The sequence below is a fragment of the Rousettus aegyptiacus genome, unplaced genomic scaffold (genome assembly GCF_014176215.1).
Source record: "Rousettus aegyptiacus isolate mRouAeg1 unplaced genomic scaffold, mRouAeg1.p scaffold_m13_p_7, whole genome shotgun sequence".
Taxonomy (NCBI): Eukaryota; Metazoa; Chordata; class Mammalia; order Chiroptera; family Pteropodidae; genus Rousettus; species Rousettus aegyptiacus.
The window spans coordinates 84,193,686-84,205,976 of record NW_023416310.1 but is presented as its reverse complement, the minus strand read 5'-3'; the positions used below and the strand labels follow the sequence as shown (position 1 = coordinate 84,205,976).

General features: G+C 40.9%; 1 protein-coding gene and 1 long non-coding RNA gene across 10 annotated transcripts in view; one reads left to right on the top strand and one right to left on the bottom strand.

Annotated features, from left to right (window-relative positions):
• Window positions 1-12,291, top strand: part of LOC107521894 — a 278,462-nt gene that overhangs the window by 260,834 nt on the left and 5,337 nt on the right. The window lies entirely within an intron of this gene.
• The window catches only part of EBF1 (EBF transcription factor 1), a 369,063-nt gene continuing 365,740 nt past the window's right edge, over window positions 8,969-12,291 (bottom strand). For all 8 annotated transcript variants that reach the window (XM_016167041.2, XM_016167042.2, XM_016167043.2 and 5 more), the window contains exon 16: window positions 8,969-12,196. In XM_016167041.2, the coding sequence (XP_016022527.1) occupies window positions 12,165-12,196 (32 nt within the window). In that variant the 3' untranslated portion in view covers window positions 8,969-12,164. The remainder of the gene's footprint in view (window positions 12,197-12,291) is intronic.

Sequence of the window (12,291 nt, the reverse complement as noted above, 5' to 3'; positions counted from 1 at the left end):
GCTCAGATGCTAATGAGACACATATATCTGAAATGACTGATTAAAAACCGTGTTTAGAAGTTCTTGGCACAACGTGTGAGGTGGCTAATTTGCAAAAGTAGGGAGCATTTCAGATCACCGAGCATCAGGCCCCTCTGCTTCAGAGATAGCCCGGTTTTCCTTATTTTCACTATGAAATATTGGGACACCGGTAGAGTGAGGAGAAGCAAGACAGCGGAGCGATTCTCCCCTCGGAGTCCTTCCGTCTGCCAGGTGAGAGCCACAAACATACCAGGTTGGCAGGCCAAGTGTCTCCAGTATGTTTCTAGAATGCGTTGCGCAGTTGAAAATAAATAACTCCTAAGTTGCGTGATTACATAATGATAGCCGCATTCATTCACCTGTCTATCAAAGGAGCCCTATTTGAGCTTGAGCTCCTTTCCCCTGGGCCCATGAAGCGTTAGCTTGGAGTCTTTAAAATTCCTAGCAACCCTGGGCTAAGTGCACCGGGGTGGAATAGAGTCCCTTTTGCTTAGTAATGCATTAGCTAATGGGTGTGAGCCCCCGTCAGTTTTCTATTTATTCCTTAAGCTATTAAGGTTCACCTGCTGTGTGTGAGACTGCACTTGACAAAAAAGAGTGATCGTTGAAATAAAATAAATATCAAGCCTCGCAAGATCTGATGGGCATAGCTTAAAACACAACGGGCTTCGTGGAAAGGTAAAGGTGAACCAGCTATTGCAAGTTGACACGTGGCATCCTGGGTGTGAGGCAAACAGAGCTGTCCGTTACGCCCCAGCCCAGAGGCGCCCACTGGCGGAAGGAGAGTCGTTGGAGAACTACCTTCCAGGTGCCCCCCAATATTTGTCAGCAATGTCTGCCTGAGTCTCTTGGAAGATGGTCGATAAAACTCTTAGCCTTTTAATGGCTCTTTTTCACTCTTTAGATAAAAATCAAGCTCCTCACGCAAGAGCAGACCTCCACAAGTCTTGCCCTGTATCTGGCCTCGTCTCTCGCCTCTCTTCCCCTTGCCCCAACCACACAGATCTTTTTCAGGTCCTTCGCACATGATATTCACTCTCTATTGCCCTTTCTCACCTTAATCATCCTTCAGATCTCAGCGTGAACACCGTCTTCTCTGGGGAACCCCTGCTCGGTGGCCCAGACACAGCCAGTTCTCTCACTCCTGCTTTCTGGGTTTCCTGTTCTCCTGCAGAGCCCTCAGAACCACTTGCCATACTGTATCGGTCAAAGAAATATCTGATGAAGGTCTGCAGCTCCCACTAGATGGAAGACCACTTCTTTGCTCACCTTGGTTTTTCAGCACCCAGCATAGTGCCTGTTGGATGAGTAAAGGAATCGATTCAATCTTGAGAAATCTCTATGGACAGAGAGAGAAGAGGCGCACTGAGGGCTTTCTCTCTAAAGTTAACTGTAATTCTTAATTCGGACACCTCAGACTGCTGTGCAAACCAGTCTTTCTAGAAGAGCCTTCCTCCAGCTGAAGGAATCCGCTTCAACTTTTCAGAGCTCTTAACAAAGGCTGTGATGGCCACACCCTTGATTTAGACTGTGCCCCTGGGCCGTATTTTAATGGCCATGTTCCTGTTTTGGTCTTTGCCCTCAGGCTCTGTTTTACTTTGAGGATGGGGAGTCTAGAAATGAGAAACTATCATTTTCCAATCCAGCACGCCCCAGATTTTCTGAGCCCTCTGTGTTCTCCCTCAATTTTGTTTCTAAAACAAAATCGAGCTCATCTCTTTCAGGTAGCATCTTATTTAATGTGGCTACTTGTGTGTAGCCAGTTCGTCTTCGAACCCCCTCACCCCCCTCCCTGAGTTCAACAGGTACACGTCTGCCCTTCCAGACCGTCAGAGGCACTACTGTTACCAAGTGTTCTACCATTGCGTAACACAGCTCGCCATTCTCCTAACCTCCTACTGTTTGTTTCCTCAGCACCCACTACTGAGCGTCAAATAATTTTTTCAGGTTTCTCTTACAACTGCACCCACTTCAAAGTTTCTATTTCAGTGTCAGTCAGCTATGGCCACAGTAATGTCGCATAACAAACCGCTGGAGAGCTCAGTGGCTGACAGCCACAGCAAGTGGTAATCTTCACGGTCGTAGCTTTACAGCTGATCTTGGCTGGGTGACTCTGCATCAGGCTGAAGGTCAGTGCAGTTCAGATCTGGGGTGATGGGCTCTCGTCCACTCTATGTGTGGACACTTCAGGACCTAGGTTGACGTTTCAACAGTGTCCAGAGGGGACTCTTTTCCCGTGGTGAATCTCAGCAGTGTAAGAACCAAGCCAAATGTCAAGAGTCACATCGAAGGCCTCTGTATGTAGTATGTCGGCTAATGCTTTGTGGGCCACAGCAAGTTGCATGGCCACACCCGATATCCGTAAGATGAGGAGGTAGACAGCATCCTGCCCGTTCCCCTTACGGGGCTCTTCTCCACATGGAATTACACATTTACTTATTAATTTGCTTTTGTTTTCGTACCAGATTACTGCCTGTGTTAAGGGCCTCTTATACCCAGCTCCTAGGACAAAGACTGGCCCATACTAGCCACTTAAATATTTGAGTGAGTGAGTAAAAGAGGGAGAAGCTATTTCAAGAGATCTCTCATTCTGAATGCAAATATGCTCTTAACAGTGCATGCCATAACTTTGTTTATTATATCTAAATTTCACCTAATCTCATTTCACCTAGACTTTTTACTTTTGTGTGTGTGTGTGTGTGTGTGTGTGTGTGTGTGTGTTTTAACTATGAAGGGGCTTAGCAGGATCACATGTCGAGAAATAATTTATGGACGCCAACATAAAGAAATATTTCTTTACTCTTCTTCCTTGTGTCCCCAAGTTACCCACCTCCCACTTTCACCATCTTTGTATCCTCAGCATCGGTGCTAAACCTTTGTCCTGCAAATTTATTACCCAGAGTTCACTTCCTTTGGCATCTGACAGTATTCAGAATGATTCTTCTTCTTCTCTGTCTGGAGCTCGCTGGTACCTTCTCTGGTTCTAAAGTATAAAGAGAGAAAAAATGATTTAAGGGAGATGTCTGCTTGTGCTTATGATAAGCATCGGCCACAAATTGAATTTTGGTTCAATTTGGAAGTTGTTGGGGAAGTTTTCTTTTGTTAAATGAGGATCCCTTTTTGGGGGTGGCCCTTTGGATGTCAAGGATACTGTATAGTTAGCTTATAAGAAGTAGGAAGGACTTGAAAGAATTTTATTTTTTGAAATTGAGAATGCCCATTAAAATGTTACATATAATATCAAGAAATATGGAACAACCTAATATCTATTATTTTAGATCATTTAAACATATTACGATCTATCACCTATCTATCCATCTGCACACACATACACACACAATAGTATCACAACTTCTAATATTGACAGAGTAGATAATATGTGCTAGGCATTGAATGATAACTCATTATGAGGCTTACCATTATCTTCTTAGATCACTTTCAAGTTAAATACTCATTCATTTCTTTATAATAGATGAGGAACTGAGATTTAGAAAATATGAGTGATTTCTTTTTTTTAAGTCATTTTCATTATATACTGATTATTGGGTTAATACATTCCATAGATATACTAACTACTGCGTCGGTATGTCTTAAATAAATGGTCCTCAAGGTCCAACAGGAACCCTCTGTCTTCACACAAGGCTGACGGTTGTGGAGGAATTCATTTTCAGCTGGGGATAATTACACCCATATCACATGACCATTATGAGAATTTAACACATTTCTATAAAGTTAATAGAATATCACCTCGCACGAATGAAGGTACCAACAGGGAATGCCAGTTGCCATTAATACCATCTCCTTGTTTATTTTTACCATCTTCTTCTAGATTCACCTTCAAGTTCAATAAAGCAAATTGGCATTTTCCTGGACCTGAGGGCGTACCTTAATATTCTGTGCTTGTGGAGAAAAAAATTGGGGGCTCAATGTTGGCCTTTTCAGTTGAGCACTTTGGGCTGTGGTAGTTTCTAAAGCATGGAGTGTGGAACAGGAATGTTTACCTTTGGATTGTAAAGAGCAATATTGGGGATCCCTAACCTTTGCAACTGGTTTTTAAGGATTAAAGAGAAGCTGACCAAGGCCCAGAGGGGTGTTGGAATAACCAAGTAATGGCTCTGCCTGAGAGCTACCAGCCAGTCTAACACCGGTCAGCACTGTTGCATAGATAGAGATGAAGGAAACGATGACAGAAAGCAGAAAAAAAGGAAATGTCAGACCGAAGAGATGGACCGAGAAGGAGGAGCATTCTGTGGGGGGAAACCAAGTAGCACCCGTCGTCCACTCTGTGGTGACCTGTTGCCTCCATCTGGAAGCCCCCTCTCTGCTCCACGCCAGGTCTGCCTTGCTAAGTTCTGTTCCTTCCTATCTTCTCTCAAACACAAGTGGATTGCTGCATCTCGTGCTCATGGGTTCCTATTCTTGTCCCTCAAAATATAATAGGTCAAGTGTTGTTACCAAGGAAGTATTTATGGACTTTCCTCTCCCACAACCTGCCAAAGGGAATCACATTTGGCCAGCCCCAATATCTCCTTGTTCCCCAACTCTGCAGAAGAGGAAGGGCTTTCTTGCTGGGAAAATGACTTGGTTAAAAATAATGCAGTCAGGGGGATGGAAAAAGGGAGAAGGTAAAAAGAAAACTTATGCAGCCTCAGAATAGACTTGTTCTCAGATAGACTGATGAATCTAGGGTCTGAATATGGTGAGGACTGAAAAAGGAGGAAAGATTTGTAACAGATATTGCTGTAGACTTTAGATTCTTTTTAATGGCCTTTAAGAGATTTGAATAAAGAATCCAATTTAGGTGTTGAAGTAAGCTTGAATTTGTACAGAGATATGTTCTCTCAGGTCTGTTAGGGTTATAGCAGCATTGATCTCGGTGTGGAATTATATGTTCGTGTTGACTGATGGATTCATATCTGTGTCCTTCTTAGGCAGTAGTGAGGAAAGAAAATGGGACTATTTAAGACACAATCAAACCCCAGCCCTCAGCATACTGCCTGACACAAGGGAGTCCTCGGTAAGAGCACTCCAAATAAGCAAACACGTTAGAGAAGGCCATGGCAATTACCTGGCTCTAATTCACCTCTCCTTGCTGCCCTCATTATATGGCCACTACTAACTAACCTGGCAGAACCGCACCCGAATCTACGTTACTCAATGAACCGACATCAATGGGACATCAGCGGGATGCTCCCTTTTGTGTTGACATTTTGTTAACTCCTTTGTGGAACACTAGTGTCTGCAAAGCATAGCTCCCGGTGCAAGATATTTCCTGCAGGCAGCCAGCTTTCGGGCCTGCAGTTCATGCCAGGGCTCAGAACTCTCGTTCTTAATATAGAATGTGGAAATTCTACAATCGGTGGGGGGAAAAGAGTATGCTAAGTAGATAAAAATCAGTCCCACTGTAGCAGAACTCTCCAGAGAGAAGAAATAAAACTGCTTGATGCTTAAGTAAAAAATAAAAATAAAAAATAACTAAATATTTCCAGTTCCGGGAACTGAATTTCATTCCCTATGTAAATATAGAAGCCTGTGGAGGAGAGGATCGGACTCGGGAGAGGAAAGAGAGGCAAAGGGAACAGTGGGAAGGGTTTTCACCATCAAGCTCCGCAGCTTAATAGCAGCCCAAACAGAGAAATCAACCATTTCTGAAATAACAGTTTCCACAGTCAGAAAATTAAGTTTTATCTTGTATTTTTTTTCTCTCTCTCAATCCCCGCATTGCATAAATCACCATTTCCTGGTGGTTCTGTTCCCTAAATCTCTCTCTCTCTCTCTTTTTTTTAAATTGAGATAAAATTGACATATAAAAGTGTGTAAGCTTAAGGTGTACTGCATGTTAATTTGATATATTTACACATTGCAATATGATTACCACCATAGTGTTAGCTAACACCTCCATCACATAATCAGCATTTCATTTTGTGGTGAGAACATTTAACATCTAGTCTTTCAGCAACCTTGAAGTATATAAGACAGTATTGTTGATTATAATCACAATGTTAAGTATTTCTAATCTTATTTATTTTCGTCCTTTTCATTCTTCAAGTCCAAGCTGTTCATTTCTTGCCTGGACCATTGCAGTGGCCTGCTAAGTGTTCTCCATTTTCCTCTGCCTCTCTCCAATTCATCCTCTATGTAGCTACCAGGACGATACTTCTAAAATGTACCTTTGATCCCGTGTTTACAGTGTTTAAGACTCCCTGCTCTTCATCATTACAGTTAACATCTATTATAATACGGATGAAAAGAGACTAGAACTGAAAGGAAGACAGACACATAACTGTCTAGAGGGGACTTGCTATAATAGAGCGGGGAGACGGTGGGCAGATGGAAGACAAAATGACGTCAAAATCGTTATTCTGTTTTGCTTTAAGATGAGGTCATATTTGTAGGCCGATCAGAAAATAATATTGAGGTAAGAGAAATTGACGAGTTTGGAGAGAAAGGACAATAATTCCAGGAGCGACATTCTTGAGGATGTGAGGGATTTGGTGCGTTCTAAGGCAGGCATGGCCCCGAGCGTGGCGTGTTGGAAAGCGTTTACTTCTCTGGCAATCTACTTAAAAATGAACTCGTTCATGAAGGTCTTTCCACGCGGCAAAAGGAGATTAAAATAAACAAAACTGATCTATACATTTGCATAGAGCGCGGCTACTGCAGAGTATAGGGAAATTTTCCCAATTGTGTATTCCATTTTCTCATATTCCTTTCCCTTCCCACTGATTTTACTATTTTCTCTCTCACATAGCCAGCTCCAAAAGCACAGGCTATGGCTTTCCATGCCCTTCTTTCCCTTATCTCCTTCAAGAGCCCCAGTTGACACCAGTTAGGCATGGCCTTCTTTACCAGATTCCTTGAGCTCCATGCATAGAACATATCACCATGACCTTTGAATCATACTGTGTAAACACCTCGTTCAATAACGTGTGTTTTGGCCAGAGGTCCCAAACTGACATTCTAGAGCTCATGGACTTTGCTTGCTCAATGCAGTGTTTCGAAAGCACTATTTTTGGGTTAGATGACAACATTTAAAAAATGAAAATTTCACACCAAACATAACAAAACCCAACAATATATCTGGCATTCTTGAAAACTAAAAGATGGGCATCACCGAGCCCACATTTCCACATGGGAGCAACTGCCTGGAACAAGTGAGGTTCTGCATGTCCGGGTTTACCCCAGCTCACCCCTGCTTAACCAGCAAAGCCCCTGTGGACAAGTACAGGGCTGTGAGTTTATAAACAGTACCTTGGGCTTTATGGGTAGGAATTATGACTGGTTTGCTGAGCGCATCCTAGCATCTAGTACAATGCCAGGCATATGGTGGGTGCTCAGTATCTGTCCTGAACTGAACTTCCCAAGCTCCACAGTGCTGCCCCATACGTCTGTGTGTTCCACACACACAGCTTTCTGTTCTCGAATGCACCGCATCTGCCCCCAAAGCGCGGCTCCTTATACTTGCCTCAGATGCCTACCACACTCGGTTACCGCCATCCGTCACTTCTCAGCTCAAATGTCACTTTCTCTGGAAACCTTTCCCAGCCCCTCAGGTTAAATCAGATCCCACTGTCATGTGCTTCAGAGCATTCTAGACTTTTTTTTTTTCATTGTCATTATTGCCATTGTGTGCTTTCTTAGTATCTGCTCGTCCCACTCAACTGTAAACTCCACGAGGGCATGGCCAGTGTGTCTGCTCACTATTGAGTCCACCATGCCTGGCCAGTGCCAGATGCATAGTAAACCTTCAAGGTGGATGAATGAATAAATGAATATTCCTTCTAAGAAACAGGCCTTAAGGAAGTAGAAGCCAGTCTGTAGAGGAGCGGATGTCTCTCTTATTCTGTGGAGCATAGAAGCATGCCTGTCTCGCTCTGACCTTTCTCAACTGCTTGATTTGAGTATAGATTTGTCTTGAGAATATGAGTGTCCTGAGGGCAGACTCCTCTTCATTTTTTTTTTTAATCTCCTGCATTTAAAACAGGGATCTGCATGTAATATAGAATTCCAAAAATGAATATTGAGTGACCAAACTAATCAACGTAGATTCCCCTTTTTAAGAAAAGGATGGTAGCTTTTCTACCTATTATTCATTACACTCTTTCATTACCTCACATTGGGCTCTATTTTGGAGCAGAAGTATATCAACATTGCCCACCACAAATGATTGTGATGGCGATTGTGTGACACCCTATTAACTCTGACCATCAAGTTTCTGTTGGTCTATGGCCTATTTGCTGAGTTCTCGAGACATTTTATAAGCATCATTAACCTTATCATGTCTAACATTTGCAAAGTAGGAAAAGCATTGAATGTGCAATTTAGAAGACTTATAATCAGGATGAAATTTAAAGTGAAACAGTTACAGGATTGTGTACGTATTGGGTGTTTGTGGAATGTTTGACTCTAGATAAATTTGGTTTTCTCCAACAGAGAAAGTGTCTTATCCACCTGGCATTTAAAACTGTAGATCACAGAAGGTTTTGAGCTCACACGTGTCTCCTCATCAAAGGGTCAGGGTACATATTTAATTGATCAGGCGCCTCACCGGGATTAACTCCCAGCCATATGTGAAAAGCTCAGTTTAGACTTGTAGCATAGAGGATAGTGTTCTGGAATGGTTAGATCCTGGAATCACAGTTCACTCCTGCAGGGGGATCTCATTGCTTGGCTGGTGAAATTGTTGGGGCTCTTGGCTCCTCTGTGGGCCAGAGTGGGCACGTGTGCATCCAGCTGCTGCCGGCAGAGGGCAGCAGTACGCTGTGCGTGTTCAATTTGCATCGCAGATTAACAAATCCCCAGAGATTTACAAAGAAGGAAAGTGGGTGTCCCAGGACTTTTCTCTGGGTGTCAACACTGATCTGAGTGATTGCAAACGCAGACCTTTTACATTATGCTGGACCTTGGCTCATCCGAACTATTGAAATGAATACACAACTAGGAGCTGCCATCACAGACAGGAAGTAACTTTAATTAAATATTGTGAAAGTTGAAAAGTTTTTACAGCTTGAATTTTTGCAAAAAAAAAAAATTAATTATAACAATCTCTACAGTAGTTAGGTTCTCTAACAATTGAACTGTACAGTGTGTGTCTATTCAAAAAGTTTGATAAGAAGGTGAAAGGTTAGTAGATTTAGAGATGACTTTCGTTAAGCTGCATTCTAGTACAATGTGAGGCCAGGGCATATTATGCGGTCCAGTCATCCAGAAGCTGTATTTTTCCCCCAAAACTGAAATCTTAATCTAAATCTCCATTTCATTTGCTTCTTAAAGCCATATTCTGTGTTTAGGGGAACATCATTTACTTGTTAAGTTTTATGTAGAAGAAAGAGGGTCAGAGAGGCCAGAACGTCTTTTCATCTAATCAATATAAATAGAGGCAACGAAACACAAATTATACATATTGTAAAGGCTCTTTGGAATTTCAAGAAAAGTTCTAACCACTACACATGGCTGACAGATGGGTGGCATTTGTAGTCAGGGTCTGAGCCGGACACCTCACCGGCTGACCAACCGGTCCTTCACAAACAGTTAAGGGACTCACCAGACAAAATATGGCTTTAAATTGTACACATCTTCGGGCCAGCGCTTACCACACGAATTCAGACAACCTTTCTGAGTACCGAGAAGCAATGCGTCCACCTTGCTTACATTTTCCAGTTTTTTTTTATTATTATTATTATTAATCATCATTATTTCTCACCATGAAAAATCAGCTTTCCTCCCCTCCCTTCCCTCCCGAAACTCCCCTCCCCCACCCACCCTAACCCATAAAAATCGCAACTCTTGACAGTCTAGTGAAAACCATTGCAAAATCCATATGGGGCATGCACAGTTGCAGCATTGTTGTAAATTTCTTGCTCTACTAGAAAAAGTTACATTGTCTTAAGGTAACAAAACAGTTCTTTTGTGCTTTTCGATTTCTTTGTTTTTTTTTTTTTCTTTTTTCTTCTTTTTTCTTAGAATGTTAGTGATGACTGACAGTTCTGGTGCACAGTTACAACGTACAAGTGAAATGAATATGATTTGCATTGTTAAGGCATCCAATCTGCTGGTTTATATTTACGTGAAAGACAGGAAATATACAAGCAGACTTAAGAAAGAAAGTATGTTCATTGATTTCTATGAAGTTTCTCCCCCGAATTTAATGCACAAAATGCGTCACTCCAGAGGGAGAGATTCCATGCATATTAATAGAGTAAAACAGCATTAAGGTTTTTTTTTTAAGCTTCCAAAGCAAAGGATACATTTTTTTTTTAATCTACAGAACTAAATGCTACAAGAATAATATGCTACTATTTTTTTTTTTGCCATATATTGGAAAAAACTTCTTAACTTACAAATAATACAAAAATAGACAATGGCTTTTGGGTGGAAATAAAAAAATTGAAGCATGGTTTAAAACAATACTAAAAATAACTATAAATGAAAGTTTAAAAATCACATTGAAACAGCTAATACAACTGTAGGTGACGAAACAAATACGCACTTTTCACATAGCAACCATACACAATAAAATAAATTGGGGGAGGGAGGAAAAGGAAGAAGGGGAAAGCAATGTACAAATCCCAAAGATAAATACATTATTTATATGGATATTTTACAAAATCCCCTTTAAAACAAAAAGCCTTTTAATTAACTTTGCAAGTATGTGCAAGCTAAAGGTACTGAGCTTTTTTTTTTTCCTTTGCAAAATATGCAGTAAAATCTTTGTGTGTGTGTGATATTGAAAAACTGTCTTAAGACATTAAAATGTATAAATAGAATGACAACTTTGGCAAAAAAAAAATCACGAAAAAATCTACAGTATTTATAACTACATACAAAAACACAACAGCAAAGAAAAAATATCAGGCAAATGCATCCTCATAGCTTTGCTGCATCTTTGCTATTAATTCTTATTTTTAAGAACACTTCCCAGATAATGAGAGCAAAAATTCCCATAGAACAGAAAACTATGTTTTGGAAGTCTCAACCTTCTCCTCCTTTCTCCCAGTTTCTTTTTATTCTTAATTCCAAAGCACTTAACCTACCCTTTTAATCTATTATTATGTTACAATGTAAGGGTCGACTGACGGGGCACTGTCTTGAATGGGGAATCGGAAATACCTGCCATCTTGCTTCTGTCAGCTTTTGGAGGATTGGTATTAAGTCAGCATTTAAGATGAGTAAACTTTAAACTTGTACATGGCGGAGTGTAGGTCGGGTTTTGGCTTGATAACTGGAGGGCATAATGCGGAACTCTGTGCCTGGACCCTGTTCCATGAAGTCTCGAAGGAGACTCTGGCACACTGTGTGTGCCACCACGCTCTCAAGAGGCCATCGGCTTCAGAAGACGTTGACATAATTAAAAGTGAAAATGACATCAGGTTTAAATATGCGGTTTTAACAATGTCTAGAGGCACTGGATTTTTGAGTAGAAGGGAAAAATGTGATCACTTAACATCACTTTTTAACTTCGCAGGCTGCATTTATTTACACAGTTACTTAAGACAACAATACGAAAGAGATAAATAAGCTTGCACTGCTAAGGGATGGCATGTTAAGTTAGATACTGAAAATGCACTGTCTGAGCTAACTACCATTTGATATGCTTTAAGGCGCAAAAGCCGACCCTTAGTTTCCTAAAAAATCTAACTGGCATTCCTATTCTGTCCCATACAAGCTTTTTTCTTTTTTTCTTTTTCTTTTTTTTTTTTTTTAACTTTTTTTTGTAAATATCACCACTTCATTCTCCTTTTACACAGCTTTAAAAACATCATAAATTAAAACATGGAGTCTTATTTATAGTGTCCCTTGTATACAGCTTCATGGTTTATAAAAGACAAATGATTGCAGAGTTAAGCTCAAAAAAAAAAAAAAAAGAAAAGAAAAGAGAAAGTGGATTTGCTTTTATCAACACAGAATAAATATGTCCCCCAAACATTTGGGAGGTACAGCTTTAACCAACACCCTGCACTTGCAGATTCTTTCCAATTTCAGTATTTGCAAGGTCGGTGATATTGTTTGTTTAAAAATCTGCAGTTATTGTGATTCCTCTTAAAAAGGCCTGAGTTAAAAGTTCCACTCTGGGACTTGTATCAGATTACTCGCTGTAGCAGAATCCAACCTCTTCATTAATAAAATTCTTCAAGGCAATTCTTTCACATGGGAGGAACAATCATGCCAGATATCGCTGTGGAAGAAGAAGACAAAAGTCAATGGTTTTTCATCCAAACTTCTCACTGAGAAAAAAGAGAGAGAGAGAGAGAGAGAGAGAGAGGGAAAAAA